Below are 15,739 nucleotides of genomic sequence, written 5' to 3'. Positions count from 1 at the left end.
CCCTTTCCTCACCTCCATTACTCCTCCCCTTCATTACTGAACCCCAGCGTCTCCCTTCATCCTGTTCTCCTGCTGCATGCCAGCCCTCCCCTTTCCTCACCTCCATACACACCCATTACTCCTTCCCTTAATTACTGAACCCCAGCTTCTCCCTTCATCCTGTTCTCCTGCTGCATGCCAGCCCTCCCCTTTCCTTACCTCCATACACACCCATTACTCCTTCCCTTTCTCTCACTCTGATCTCAGCTGCCTTGTATTCTCCTCACTCAGCCAGGAAGTGGATTGGAAAAGAAAGATAATAAATAAAAAGGCCTCCACCTCCCCAGCCCACTATCTAGCCAGGCATCGCCATGGCAGCATGATCCCCAAAAAGCCCAGCGCGCTCTGCTGCACTCCAAAAGGATTGAAAGAGAGAGGGAGGTAGAAAGGAGAGCGGGGTGGTAGAGGGAGAAAGTAGGTGGGTTCTTTCCCAGTCAGAAACTAGAGGTGAAGGAGAGGATTCAATATTTTTTGTTGCTCTCGGTTTCACCTCTAACTTTTCCTGAACTAAGCTTGAACTTACTTACTGGTCATGTGTGTGTGACGAACAACTGATTCTTTACTCTGTTGAGCATATAAACAGTCAGATGACAAACATTGTTTCTGTGCGGAAAGAAAAAAAAGTGTGTGAGACAGAAAGGAATATCAGTGGACAATAGGAGGTCAAAAGATTCAACATTCATTTTATTGGTTTGGTTTTTTGAGTACAGTGGTTATTTTCAGCCATTCTGGCATTCACAGAGAAAAATAAAAACTGGAAACAAGAAATAGCTTTCTGATAATAGCTCTGGCTCAGTCTAGTCGTTATGACAATAACAACAACTCTGTGTACCTGATCAACAACACAGACACATAACACATAAATGTGAAAAAAACTGTCCAAAAATGGCACTAATAATACTTTTGAAATTCTGTGTGGTTTATAAAAAAGACATATCTATTTACATTCAATTTGAATAATTATCATTTGGAAAAAAACTAAAACATATATTGTATGAGAGTGACATATTAAGAGAAATAAAACACTGATTATTCAAACTTGATAAAATATATATAATATCAATTATACTATCAGAGTAGGTTCCATTATGTAGTTCAAGTGCTATTAATAGGAATATACAGGGGACCTCTGCCATAGGCAACACGAGGCAGCCATTTTGGCTCCCCTGTGAGAGTGGCATAACTCAAGGTGCAGCTCAGAGGTCAGGGTAATAGGTCAAAGGTTACAGGGTTCAGTCATAGCTCCGCCTCTGAGACAGAGTAATAAGTGGTTAGTACAGAGTACAGACATGGAAAAGTGTGGGAGTGAAGGGGAGGGGACGTAACCTGGGCAAAGCAGATTTCCACCCTATCACTCCTGGGTAACTGAAGTTAAGATACTTGGTTTAATACAAAGTGTTCTCTTTTGTCTTTGTCCATCCTCTATTAGTTGCTGTGTAGTTAGAGGGTGAAGGATGAGAGACATCCACAGAATTAGAGTCAGGGGACGTCAATGAGACATCCACAGAATTAGAGTCAGGGGTCAGGGGACGTCAATGAGACATCCACAGAATTAGAGTCAGGGGACGTCAATGAGACATCCACAGAATTAGAGTCAGGGGTCAGGGGACGTCAATGAGACATCCACAGAATTAGAGTCAGGGGACGTCAATGAGACATCCACAGAATTAGAGTCAGGGGGCGTCAATGAGACATCCGCAGAATTAGAGTCAGGGGACGTCAATGAGACATCCGCAGAATTAGAGTCAGGGGACGTCAATGAGACATCCGCAGAATTAGAGTCAGGGGACGTCAATGAGACATCCACAGAATTAGAGTCAGGGGACGTCAATGAGACATCCGCAGAATTAGAGTCAGGGGACGTCAATGAGACATCCGCAGAATTAGAGTCAGGGGACGTCAATGAGACATCCACAGAATTAGAGTCACGGGACGTCAATGAGACATCCACAGAATTAGAGTCAGGGGACGTCAATGAGACATCCACAGAATTAGAGTCAGGGGACGTCAATGAGACATCCACAGAATTAGAGTCAGGGGACGTCAAGCTGAAGAAGTGGAGTCCAGCTGATGATGTCATCATCCAGGCTGGTCAAATGACCAATGAAGATCATTTAGAGACACTGACTGACCGTGTGTTTGTGAGAGCTAACCTAATGCACTGCCCACTAACCACCATCACATATAAAACATATTCTACTTAGAACAGGAAAAAAATCATTATCATTAGCAGCTTCATCTACGACTCTCATTTGAAAAATAGAAACATTTGTCGTTTTTCATATACAAAATATCTGTAAAATTACTATGCGTATCTCCATGTGGACGGGTTGTACTCTACAGTGATTTGGTGTGTGTGTGTGTGTGTTAGATGGTAGTGTGTGTTAGTGAGAGAGAGAGAGGTGGCACTACGTGTGCGTGCGTTCTTGACGTATTCATCAGAGCATGTGGGTACTTGCTAGAACACTTTTTACCTGCTCTACCTCTTATCTCATCCCCCTTCCTTTTCACACACCTTGTCTCCCTCCCTGTCCCTCTATGTGCTGCTCACCTCTGCTATCTGACTGTCTCTCCCTCTCTCTCTCGTTCTGTCTTTTCTCCCATCCGTCCAGGTAGGTGAGGAGGGGTGTGTTGGGGCAGGTGGTGCTAGCAGACGGTCTGTTGGCTGGACAGGGGGCTCTCCAGAGACATGCTGGTGGGAGACAGGTCTGGACGGTTGTTCTTAAACATGGAGGAAATATAGAAGGCCTGGAGAGACAGATAAAACAGTGTCTGTCAAACACAGATACATAGAGATGGAACACTGTCCGTCAAACACAGATACATAGAGATGGAACACTGTCCGTCAAACACAGATACATAGAGATGGAACACTGTCCGTCAAACACAGATACATAGAGATGGAACACAGTCCGTCAAACACAGATACATAGAGATGGAACACAGTCCGTCAAACACAGAGACATAGAGATGGAACACTGTCCGTCAAACACAGATACATAGAGATGGAACACTGTCCGTCAAACACAGATACATAGAGATGGAACACAGTCCGTCAAACACAGATACATAGAGATGGAACACTGTCCGTCAAACACAGATACATAGAGATGGAACACTGTCCGTCAAACACAGATACATAGAGATGGAACACTGTCCGTCAAACACAGATACATAGAGATGGAACACAGTCCGTCAAACACAGATACATAGAGATGGAACACTGTCCGTCAAACACAGATACATAGAGATGGAACACTGTCCGTCAAACACAGATACATAGAGATGGAACACTGTCCGTCAAACACAGATACATAGAGATGGAACACAGTCCGTCAAACACAGATACATAGAGATGGAATACAGTCCGTCAAACACAGATACATAGAGATGGAACACTGTCCGTCAAACACAGATACATAGAGATGGAACACTGTCCGTCAAACACAGATACATAGAGATGGAACACTGTCTGTCAAACACACAAAGGCAACCAAGAGAATCTGTCAAACATAAGACAGATATCCCAACCGCCAGAGAGACTGGTTATACTGCTCAGCCTGACCCAGATGAGATCCCACCATATAGGGACTGAATGAGACAAATACAGATTGTATAGGCAGATGGATTAATACAGATTGTACAGGCAGATGGATAGGACATGATGCCCTGTTATTGTTTAGGCAGGCTTGGTTGACATTATTTCATCCTGTAAGCCTGACTGACATAGGACATTTGTTCCCAATCCCACAGCTCCATAGAGCCAGAGGGAGAAGAGAGACAGACACTTACCACCCAGTAGGCGGTGAGGCCTCCCTGGATGAAGCCGGTGATCACGTCGGTGGGGTGGTGGCGGTAGTCAGAGATGCGGCTCAGCCCGGTGTACACGGCTATCATCACCAGCAGGAACTGTAGCAGCGGGCGCAGCAGACGAGCCCCTCGCCATGACAACCGCGCCTGCAGGTAGAACTGGAGAAGGAGAGCAGCGTCACATGATCAGAGCTTTCAAATATGAGAAGTGTGTGTGTGCAGGCACTCATGCATTTTTGCATGCGTCTGTGTGTGTGCATAAACTGCAGCGTAGTTGGTTCTTTCCACAGTGATCTGGTCACATGGTACATTAAACACAGTTAACACACACACATCTAGGGGGTGGGGAAGAGGACCTGGCATTAGTCCATCCACACTGGGCTCAGCACCCTAATAAACCTCTCCTCCATCTCATCTTGCCCTCCAAGTCCCATCATTACTACAATAGAGGAGGAGTGTCTGTCAGTCAGGGACCAGACAGAGACTGACTGAGGGGTCAGGGGTTAACTGTAGAGATACATGGTGCTGTTTCTGAGGTGACTGCTGCCAGGCCTGGGCCTGTCACTGGAACATGTGGAACGTATTCCTCCGGAGGGGAGGGGAGCTGGAAGCAGGTGTCAGTCTTCTTGCCCTCCAACCCCAGCAGCTGGCCCAGGGCCCTGGTTGCATGTCGCTGCAGGTCCCATGGATTCTAAAGGACACAGTCAGTCTGCAGTAGTAGTACTAGCTATACGCCAGGAAGCCACAGACGGGATGGAGGGAAGATAGAGAAGAGAGGGAGAAGAGAGGGAGAAGAGGAAACAGAATGAAGAATGAGGCCCCCTGTTTTTCTCAGGACACTCAACTGCTCTCAATGCCTCACTCTCTTTCTCTCCCTCTTTCTCTCTGTGTGGGTGAGGAGGGGAGGGGAGGACCCGAGAAATCTATTAACAATGTTTTTGAATGGTGAATCCTCTCCTTTTATCAGATTGAAATTTAATGAGTTTCATATATATTTCCCGTAAATAGTTTTGCGATTATTCCAGTCATATTCCGGGCCATTGGAGACTTAATGAAGTGGAGGAATTCCATTTATAATGTGAATGAATACATTATGGGATCAAATGCTTGAGCCATGATGGGCTTTTGTCTTCCTCTGTCATTTCTCACCCCACAATGTGTTCCTCACCAATGGTCCAGTAGAGAGAGAGAGGAGGGGAGTGGGGTTCTCTTGTTGAAAGAAGCCTGTGGATCTCTCAGCAGCCCCCCCCCCCCCCCCCCCAAACAAGGAGTGCTCTGTCTGCTCTACATCTCTCCCTCTATTCATGTTCCCTGTGGAAAACTTCCTCCCTCTCCCGATTCATTTCAGGCAGGACGGCTTTTGAAAAGTTGCCTTTCTCAGAGTTTGCATGTACAATGTGTGTATGTGTGCATGAATGTATGTGAGTGTTTGTGAGTATGTGTGTGAGTGAGTGTGCACTCCATCTCTACAGGGACAGTGTCCAATATTTTCTTTCATACAGTGAAAGTTAAAACTGTCAAAGATCATTCTTTCCTTCCTTCAACTAATCTGTAGTAATCCCAGCTAAAGCAGGTGACTTCAAGTGTATAAACGTTACTTGGCAGGTGTGCTGTTCTTTGTCGCCACAGGCACGTGCAAGTGTGTGTGTGTCTCTCCAATTGCCAGTGACACTTACCGCCAGGTAGAGCATGGTGTACATGGCAAAGGAGGAATGGCCAGAGAAAAACGACTTCCTGAAAGATAAAGGGATGACAGGGATGTCATTCATTAACCCAGTTATCAAGTGTCAATATTGCTCCATCTCAATCTATGGTAATAAACATTCATAGCAATACTTTCTCACAAAGACAGACTTTCACTTTGACTAGACTAGCAGCGTTTGGGTCTATTCCATCTCAATTCCAGTCAGTGAATGACTTTTCAGGATTGCATAACACTGGAAAAATCTCATATCCAATCCAACTGACAGGAATTGAGCTCGAATTGAGCCCAACTGATACACTGAAGCTTGATTCACATTACAGGACCAACCAGAACTGCACAGTGCTAGTTCTGATATTTATTTTCACCTTGTCCTTTCCTGCACGGTTCCAGCTACTATGGTGGGTGTGTAACCAGGCCAGCTCAGTTTGGCCAGGCCTGGCCCTATAGTGTGAATAGGGAAGGCGTCTCTCTCGGTACTGACCTGGCCTCCTCCACCATCTTGTGTTTGGACTGCCTGCAGGTGACCTGGGCCACGTAGGAGCCGGGGACGCAGTTGAGCGAGGCGTATGTCACGTTGCACACCGACAGGAAGTTAGGTCGCAGGCGCCCCACACTCAGCTTGGCCATGTTGGTCAATGATTGGCCCACGCAGCAGCCGAACAGGAAGCTTCCCAGCTCCTTATAGAGGCAGGACACGTAGAGGTTGCGCACGAAGGCCCGTGATTGCACCTCACAAAATCGAACCCGGTAACACTCGCCCAGCGCAATCTGGCCAGGGAAGAAGAGGAGGAACAAGAGTTAGAATCAGTCCTCTTCGGAAAAAAGCTGCGCTACATACCGGTAGAGAAACGACACTACACTTTCACAGCGTATTGTAAAAGAGAAGGTTTTTTCAATGACCTGACTAAATAAAGGCTAAATATTGAATGGCTCATAAATACATCTACTTCCAGGTGAACCTCTCGTCTGCTTACAGTGAGTGTGTAAGAGGTGATAGTATGTCATGTGTATATACTCAGTAAGATCCTACAGTGTGTAAGTGGTGATAGTATGTCATGTGTATATACTCAGTAAGATCCTACAGTGTGTAAGATAGTATGTCATGTGTATATACTCAGTAAGATCCTACAGTGTGTAAGTGGTGATAGTATGTCATGTATATATACTCAGTAAGATCCTACAGTGTGTAAGTGGTGATAGTATGTCATGTATATATACTCAGTAAGATCCTACAGTGTGTAAGTGGTGTGTTGTGTGTCTCACCGTGAGGCCAGTGATGACGATGCCCCCAGCGATGAGCAGTGCGTCAGGGATGGCCTCTCTCTCCAGGTAGGGGTAGGTGATGCTCTGGTCCCCACAGAAGAAACCCCTCCGGTACGGAGTCACCGCCTTCAACTCACACGCAAAGAACGGGATAGAGGCTAGAGAGAGAGAGAAAAGAGTAAGAGTGACGCATCGCACAGAGAGCCAACATGCTGGTCATTTATGAACATTTGAACATCTTGGCCATGTTCTGTTATATTCTCCACCCGGCACAGCCAGAAGAGGACTGGCCACCCCACATAGCCTGGTTCCTCTCTAGGTTTCTTCCTAGGTTTTGGCCTTTCTAGGGAGTTTTTCCTAGCCACCGTGCTTCTACACCTACATTGCTTGCTGTTTGGGTTTTAGGCTGGGTTTCTGTACAGCACTTTGAGATATCAGCTGATGTACGAAGGGCTATATAAATACATTTGATTTGATTTGATTTGATTTGATATAGGCCTGGGTGCAATCTGAGGAGGGGGTGGGTCTTAGGCCTGTCAGTCATCCACTGACTGGATTCAAGATCTCCCAAAGTATCTGGCATTCCTTACATACTGGAGCTCCACCAGAGAGGCTGGAGGAGGGGGAGACGAGAGAGAGACAGAGATGACAGTGCAGAATGAAGGATTATTCAGGAGGAGAGGAGACAGAGAGTCTATTACACAGAAAATGACAAAGTGGTGAAAGCCAAAGGGTTTTACAGTAAAGTAATAGCCAGGCTACAGTATAGACTATAACGTGACTGCAGAGACCTCCAATAGAAAGGGAATAGAGTAGTCTTTTGTGTCCAATAATAAGGGAATAGAAATAGTGTAGTGTGGCACAGAGACGCACAAGGAGCGTACAACATTAAACATTAACTACCACTGTATTGGCAGAATATTTATTAAATCAATGTAGTAACACATTACCTTCTTATTTTTATTTCCTGGTTGGCTAACCAATTAAAAGTGTGTGTGTAAGGAAGGCGTAAAGGGTGGTCAAGGTCTGTCTTTCTTAAGCAAACAAACCTCGCTGCAACCTGCCCTGCTGCTGGTGAAAGTTCATTGGGTAAAGATTGTGCAACCTCGTTATGATACTGGCACCAGTCACACAGCAGGGAGGATGAAATCAAATCCAAGGCTATATCTGAAATTAAATCTACACCACTACACTCACTCTGAACTTCCAAACTACCCTTCTAGTTCCTCTCTCTGCTCCCCACAGCCCCTCTAGCCCATCATGTAGTCCCCTATCCCATGCCCCCATAGCCCTCTCCCCCATGGAACAGGGAGAGCATGGGACTAATGATTAACCTCTCCCTCATCATAGAGCCTGGAACTGGAGCGGGCCCAGGCAAACACTGCTGCTGCCAGGAAATCTCAGAGAGACTACGTGACAGGAGGAGAGGACAACACAGGCCATTAGAGACTGTAGAGCAACAGTAGCAGACGGGAGAAGGACATGGCTCACTGACCTTCAGTGTGACTTTCTGTGAGTCTACCAGAGTTCAACAGGTTTCAGTCTACCTGCACTATATAACCATGAATACTCTACAGATATATCTCACTCACAGTACCAGTCAGTCAATCATACATACTACCAAAACAGATCCATACAGCCACCCTTTCACCCCAAGACATACAGTTAAGAACCTACACACATATCAATGTACTTAAGGACCAATACAATTTAGGAATGAAAACGTGGAAGTAGTGTAGCGTCATTGGCTTATAAGCAGGGTACAGTTACTGTAGTATACAGCAAATGTCTGCTTGTGACCTTTGCTAATACTGGAAGCATGTGTTTGTCAGAGAGAAAGACCAAACACAGATAACGACATATCCTCTGGTTAAGAGAAGGCACGGGAGGGCCAGAAAGACAGAAGGAGGGAGGGGAGGGGAGAGGAGAGGAGAGGAGAGGAGAGGAGAGGAGAGGAGAGGAGAGGAGAGGAGAGGAGAGGAGAGGAGAGGAGAGGAGAGGAGAGGAGAGGAGAGGAGAGGAGAGGAGAGGAGAGGAGAGGAGAGGAGAGGAGAGGGAAACACGTTGCAGGCAGATAGCAGAGGCTCTGACGACAGCAGAGAGAGGAGAGATAGACGAGGGGAGAGCGAGAGAAGAGCTAGACGGAGAGGAGAGCGAGAGAAGAGAGATAGTGCAAACATCTCACCTGACCCTGATCGCTGCTTGATCCTGATCTCTGCCTGATCTACTTTGTACAAACACGTGCATGATATACACACACGGCACACACATAAACACACTGCAGACTCCAAGCTGCAGCCCTCTACAGAGCCTCTGACATCACGCAAGGGCCTAACTCCAGACCACCGTAGAAAAGCCAGATCTCTCCCAGAGAAGTGAGAGAGAGTGGCTGTCTGGAGTTGGTAAGGACCCAGTACCATGACTCAGTACAAAGACAGAGATGAAGGTAAAGATGTTGTATATGAATTAGGAGGCCTTACTTAGGTACTTAAAGGGGTAGACAAGGATTTTGGCAATGAGGCCCTTTATCTACTTTCCCAGAGACAGATGAACTTGTGGATATAGTTTGTGTGTATCTGCATGCAGTTTGAAGGAAGTTGTTAATTAACTAGCGTTAGCAGCTTGTGACACTACCTCTGAGTTCCTTCATACTGGACGCAGATAAATACAAATAGAATCCACAAGTTCCTTCCACTCTGGGGAAGTAGATAACGGGCCTCATTGCCAAATTACCAAACTATCCCTTTAAGTGTCTTTGAAGGTCTTCCAGCTTCCTATGATGAACTGACCCCCCCTTCCCGTGTTCCAGTCAGTCAGGTGAATCTAATAGAGACATGATTACTGTGGACTAATCAGGTTAAATACCCTGGAGGAGGGGAATTGTCTAAGAAATGTGTTTACTGAATAGACTGTGGGTCACAGATGATATGGGTTGGCCTGGGTACAAACCCTGATTTTGTTTACTTGGTGGTTCTGGGTCATGAGAAAACTCCAAAAGCGTGAGGTACCCGAGATCATTCACAACACAAAAACATTTGGAACATGAACCCCCTCCTTTGGGCTAGTCCTGTAGAAATCAGCACGCTGCATCACTGTGGTATTCAGTTCCCCAGACATGCCCCCTGGTGAACACCCTGTACAGCAGGATGAGGGTTGCTGGTCCCAAACCCATTTCAATCAGAATCTCTCTCTAACCTTAATCCTCTTATCGATCTAGGTGTGTATTTATGCCTGATCTGGGAAATAGAGTGAAGCCATAGTGGTGCAGCGGTCTAAGGCACTGCATCTCAGTGCTAGAGGCGTCACTACAGACCCCGGTTTGATTCCAGGCTGTATCACAATTGGCCATGATTGGGGGTCCCATAAGGCGGCACACAATTGGCCCAGCATCGTCCAGGTTAGGGTTTGGCCGGGGTAGGCCATCATAAATAAGAGTGTGTTCTTAACTGACTTGCCTAGTTAAATAAATAAATAAAAATACTTGGCTAGATACTCCAGTGGCCGCTCTAACAATGAAAACACATTTCTTAAAAGATGGAAAACAGTCGAGATGGGGGCAAGATCAGGTGGGACCATTCTAGCTAATGAGAGGCCAGATATGCATGTGAACATCAGGCACAATGGTTTCCACTAGTTACCACAGCCACAAGGTCAAAATGGTCTATGTGGTAAAAATGTCTGAAAACAAACATTTGATTTTTGTTTTTAATTTAATTTAAAGGGCCATTTCAAAAAGCCACCTGCTGCAGAAGACACATTTTGGGCCCAGTTATGTCTCTCGCTTCACCTCTTCCTCTCTGCCTAAGCTCATCTTAACATTGGCTGTAGAATGAACCCATCACACCTGTTAAGATCCAGAATTCTGTCCAAGTGACAGTCTGGCAGGGCCAACCAACCCACCAATGGTACTTACACAGGCACACATGAATGTCTCATGGTAGTGTGGGGGATGAAAAGTGGGTCAACTTTGAGAACCTCCATCTCCTGAATGTTTTGGCATTCAGGTTAAAAAAGTCCCTTTCTGACCACTTCCAACATTGCCAAACATGTATGAAAGGTTTCATTCAAATCAAAAGAGGTGCAGTCAGAAAGGGATTGAAATCATATGGAACGGCCCAGAAGAGAGATGTGGTTCTCTTGACTCAAGCACACACTGACAAGGTCAGGGGCTGAAACCCTGTATAGGTTTTATAGCTTTACTCTGAAAACACATGACATGGTGGTGTCTACGCTTGGGCCATCCACCACAATAGGCTATTTCTTTACCACAATTCTCTCTCTCTCTCTCTGTATCTGGGCCAGAGTTACGGTTATAATCAATGTTATTGTGGTTTGTCAGTCTGCTAATGGACAGCGTCTCCATTCCTGCCATAATAAAAGTGTGGGGCTGGCTGGTTGAGGCGTTAGTGCTGGGTCCTCTAGTGTGTTTCTCACAGTAATGGGAGCCATCAACCGCTCAGTAGGCAAACTATGACCGTGACCCTGTCAATGATGTATTGACCGCTCTGTAAATATGTGTGTGTTGTCATTTCCACATTTGTGTGTTAAAGTCCATAAGCAGCACATTAGAGCTGCTGCCTATATAGATAGACTTGAAATCACCGGCCACTTTAATAAATGGAACACTAGTCACTTTAATAATGTTTATACATGTTCCATTACTCATCTCATATATATATATACTGCATTCTATTGTACTGTATCTTAGTCTATGCCGCTCTGACATTGCTCGTCCATATATTTATATATTCTTAATTCCATTCCTTTACATAGATGTGTGTGTACTGAAATCGTTAGATATTACTTGTTAGATATTACTGCACTCGGAGATAGAAACACAAGCATTTCGCTACACCCGCAATAACATCTGATAAACACGTGTATGACCAATAACATCTGCTAAACACGTGTATGACCAATAACATCTGCTAAACACGTGTATGACCAATAACATCTGCTAAACACGTGTATGACCAATAACAATTGACTTGATTTGACAGCCTGGGCTCACATGGCCGGGACCCAACAACGCTCGCTTACAGAGCTCCTCAAAATGCTACTCTCAGACAACACAGTCCACACAAAAAAGAGGCCGCCAGTTTGCCACATACCAACCTCAATCCACAAAACACATCTTATGCAAACTTCCCAAACACACATCACTGTGAAACCATGGAGAACACACAGAACACATATGTGATATGTTCTGCAGCAGAACACACACTGTCAACCGAGCCTGCACCTAGCCTATACAACCTCAGAGGTCTGAGAGGTCTCAGCCAGTCCCAGTAAAGTTCCAGTCTTTACACTGGGGTTTACAGCGGCTCTAAACGCTTTCACAAGAAGATGCAAAAGACACTCCAGAGCCCCTCACCTCATCTGTCAGGCAGCTGTGAGCAAACCGCTGCACCTGGCCAAGAGCAGCCTCAGAGGACACAGCAGCAGAGCAGAGTGGAGCAGCGAGAGAGGGAGGGAGGGAGAGAGAAACACTAACATAGACCCACACACACACGGGCCAAATGTGCTGTTGGACGGAGTTCTCAAAGTGGGAAGAGACCGAGAGAGGGAGGAGAAACAGGAAGAGAGAGAGGGCGAGGGGCGAGGGAATGGGAGGAGAGGGGATATGTGCCCCACTCTTCAGAAACTCTTCTGGTTCTAATTTACACTTCTATGACCACAGCCCAGAATGAGCTCACTGTGAGAAGAGAACAACAACACAGAGAAAAAACAGAACAGCCATGGAGAAAGAGAATAAAGACAGAGAGAGAGAGAGCAGAGAGCAGGAGGGTGGAGGAGGGGGCAGATGTTACGTGTTAGTTATTATGTGTGTTATTTATGCAGATGCTTTGAGGGCATTTTACTCATAATGTGTACCAGTCAATAAAACAGTGTCAAACTCAAAAGACTGGAAAACATGGTTAGAGGGGGTACGGAAAATTGACAAACAGAGAAAGGGAGAGAGAGGGGGATGGATAAGGGGTTGGGGGTGAGAGAGGAGGATGGATAAGGGGTTGGGGGGCGAGAGAGAGAGAGAGAGGGAGAGAGAGGGGGATGGATAAGGGGTTGGGGGGCAAGAGAGGAGGATGGATAAGGGGTTGGGGGGCGAGAGAGAGAGAGGGAGAGAGAGGGGGATGGATAAGGGGTTGGGGGGCTCTAGAGAGGGAGAGAGAGGGGGATGGATAAGGGGTTGGGGGCGAGAGAGAGGGAGAGAGAGGGGGATGGATAAGGGGTTGGGGGGCGAGAGAGGAGGATGGATAAGGGGTTGGGGGTGAGAGAGGAGGATGGATAAGGGGTTGGGGGGCGAGAGAGAGAGAGGGAGAGAGAGGGGGATGGATAAGGGGTTGGGGGGCAAGAGAGGAGGATGGATAAGGGGTTGGGGGGCGAGAGAGAGAGAGGGAGAGAGAGGGGGATGGATAAGGGGTTGGGGGGCTCTAGAGGGAGAGAGAGGGGGATGGATAAGGGGTTGGGGGCGAGAGAGTGGGAGAGAGAGGGGGATGGATAAGGGGTTGGGGGCTCTAGAGAAGGAGAGAGAGGGGGATGGATAAGGGGTTGGGGGCGAGAGAGAGGGAGAGAGAGGGGGATGGATAAGGGGTTGGGGGCTCTAGAGAGGGAGAGAGAGGGGAATGGATAAGGGGTTGGGGGGCTCTAGAGAGGGAGAGACAGGGGGATGGATAAGGGGTTGGGGGCTCTAGAGAGGGAGAGAGAGGGGGATGGATAAGGGGTGGGGGGGCTCTAGAGAGGGAGAGAGAGGGGGATGGTTAAGGGGTTGGGGGCTCTAGAGAAGGAGAGAGAGGGGGATGGATAAGGGGTTGGGGGGCTCTAGAGAAGGAGAGAGAGGGGGATGGAAAAGGGGTTGGGGGGCTCTAGAGAGGGAGAGAGAGATTGAGAATTGAGAGATGTGGTGAAGTGTTTCACAGACGGAGACGATTAGCGGTGGTTCTGGAATGTGAGGGTCAGAGAACTGGGCTCTGTTGGGACCTGCTCTGTAAACAGGACCTCGCCTCGTCCAGCAGAATACCCCCAGAACACACACACACAAACCCCACTTGCACACACAAACAACCCACAAAACACCACATGGACTAACACGCAACCAAATAAGCCACATAAAACCCAAACTACCCCCAAAAACCTCAACCAACCATAGCTAACCAAATAAACCACAGCAAAATAAACAGCCCATAGACAGGCACTGAACAAACAGACCCAAACTAACAGCTTCACCAAACAGTACTAGTATATTATTAACACATGAATATCAATACTAGACTGTAACATAGCCTACTACTCAACAGGGCATCAACCAACATTTTAGGTGACAGTCACTATATAGTATACCATGGGTGCTGAGTGACCAGTGACCACTAGATCTCTTGAGGGGTGACCCCAACCAACCACCCACTTGGCCTGCTGTTCTGGGCAAGGGAGGGGACAGTCACTGGGGAGGGGAGGAGAACGCTCCCCTACTACCCTCCAGGGGTGGTCCGTCTCTCTTCAGCCAGGCAGGCCTCTAGGGCCAGTGCCAGGGCCTCTGGTCCTCAACCTCAGGTCTAAGCTGCTTGTTTATCCAGAAGTCAATCTACTGCTACTGATGTAGTGAATCATCACATAGAGAGATGCTGTTACTCTAACTTTAGTAAACCCTGCTGTAATCCCTAATAATAGCATTGTAACTGGTGTAGTGAATCATTACATAGAGGTGCTGTTACTCTAACTTTAGTAAACCCTGCTGTAATCCCTAATAATACCATTGTAACTGGTGTAGTGAATCATTACATAGAGGTGCTGTTACTCTAACTTTAGTAAACCCTGCTGTAATCCCTAATAATAGCATTGTAACTGGTGTAGTGAATCATTACATAGAGGTGCTGTTACTCTAACTTTAGTAAACCCTGCTGTAATCCCTAATAATACCATTGTAACTGGTGTAGTGAATCATTACATAGAGGTGCTGTTACTCTAACTTTAGTAAACCCTGCTGTAATCCCTAATAATAGCATTGTAACTGGTGTAGTGAATCATTACATAGAGGTGCTGTTACTCTAACTTTAGTAAACCCTGCTGTAATCCCTAATAATACCATTGTAACTGGTGTAGTGAATCATTACATAGAGGTGCTGTTACTCTAACTTTAGTAAACCCTGCTGTAATCCCTAATAATAGCATTGTAACTGGTGTAGTGAATCATTACATAGAGGTGCTGTTACTCTAACTTTAGTAACCCTGCTGTAATCCCTAATAATAGCATTGTAACTGGTGTAGTGAATCATTACATAGAGGTGCTGTTACTCTAACTTTAGTAAACCCTGCTGTAATCCCTAATAATACCATTGTAACTGGTGTAGTGAATCATTACATAGAGGTGCTGTTACTCTAACTTTAGTAAACCCTGCTGTAATCCCTAATAATAGCATTGTAACTGGTGTAGTGAATCATTACATAGAGGTGCTGTTACTCTAACTTTAGTAAACCCTGCTGTAATCCCTAATAATAGCATTGTAACTGGTGTAGTGAATCATTACATAGAGGTGCTGTTACTCTAACTTTAGTAAACCCTGCTGTAATCCCTAATAATACCATTGTAACTGGTGTAGTGAATCATTACATAGAGGTGCTGTTACTCTAACTTTAGTAAACCCTGCTGTAATCCCTAATAATAGCATTGTAACTGGTGTAGTGAATCATTACATAGAGATGCTGTTACTCTAACTTTAGTAAACCCTGCTGTAATCCCTAATAATAGCATTGTAACTGGTGTAGTGAATCATTACATAGAGGTGCTGTTACTCTAACTTTAGTAAACCCTGCTGTAATCCCTAATAATACCATTGTAACTGGTGTAGTGAATCATTACATAGAGGTGCTGTTACTCTAACTTTAGTAAACCCTGCTGTAATCCCTAATAATACCATTGTAACTGGT

General features: G+C 46.1%; 1 protein-coding gene across 1 annotated transcript in view; it reads right to left on the bottom strand.

Annotated features, from left to right (window-relative positions):
* Nucleotides 1–697: 697 nt before the first annotated feature.
* The window catches only part of LOC109880124 (phospholipid phosphatase 3), a 37,014-nt gene continuing 21,972 nt past the window's right edge, over nucleotides 698–15,739 (bottom strand). The window contains exons 2-6 of the mRNA XM_031828031.1: nucleotides 6,818–6,975; nucleotides 6,036–6,322; nucleotides 5,526–5,583; nucleotides 3,832–4,008; nucleotides 698–2,787 (exon numbers count right to left, since the gene is read on the bottom strand). Coding sequence (XP_031683891.1) covers nucleotides 2,686–2,787; nucleotides 3,832–4,008; nucleotides 5,526–5,583; nucleotides 6,036–6,322; nucleotides 6,818–6,975 — 782 coding nt within the window. The 3' untranslated portion in view covers nucleotides 698–2,685. The remainder of the gene's footprint in view (nucleotides 2,788–3,831; nucleotides 4,009–5,525; nucleotides 5,584–6,035; nucleotides 6,323–6,817; nucleotides 6,976–15,739) is intronic.

The sequence above is a fragment of the Oncorhynchus kisutch genome, linkage group LG6 (assembly GCF_002021735.2).
Source record: "Oncorhynchus kisutch isolate 150728-3 linkage group LG6, Okis_V2, whole genome shotgun sequence".
NCBI classification, from domain to species: domain Eukaryota; kingdom Metazoa; phylum Chordata; class Actinopteri; order Salmoniformes; family Salmonidae; genus Oncorhynchus; species Oncorhynchus kisutch.
The sequence above is the reverse complement of the archived record's forward strand: the minus strand, read 5'-3'. Positions and strand labels throughout refer to the sequence as shown.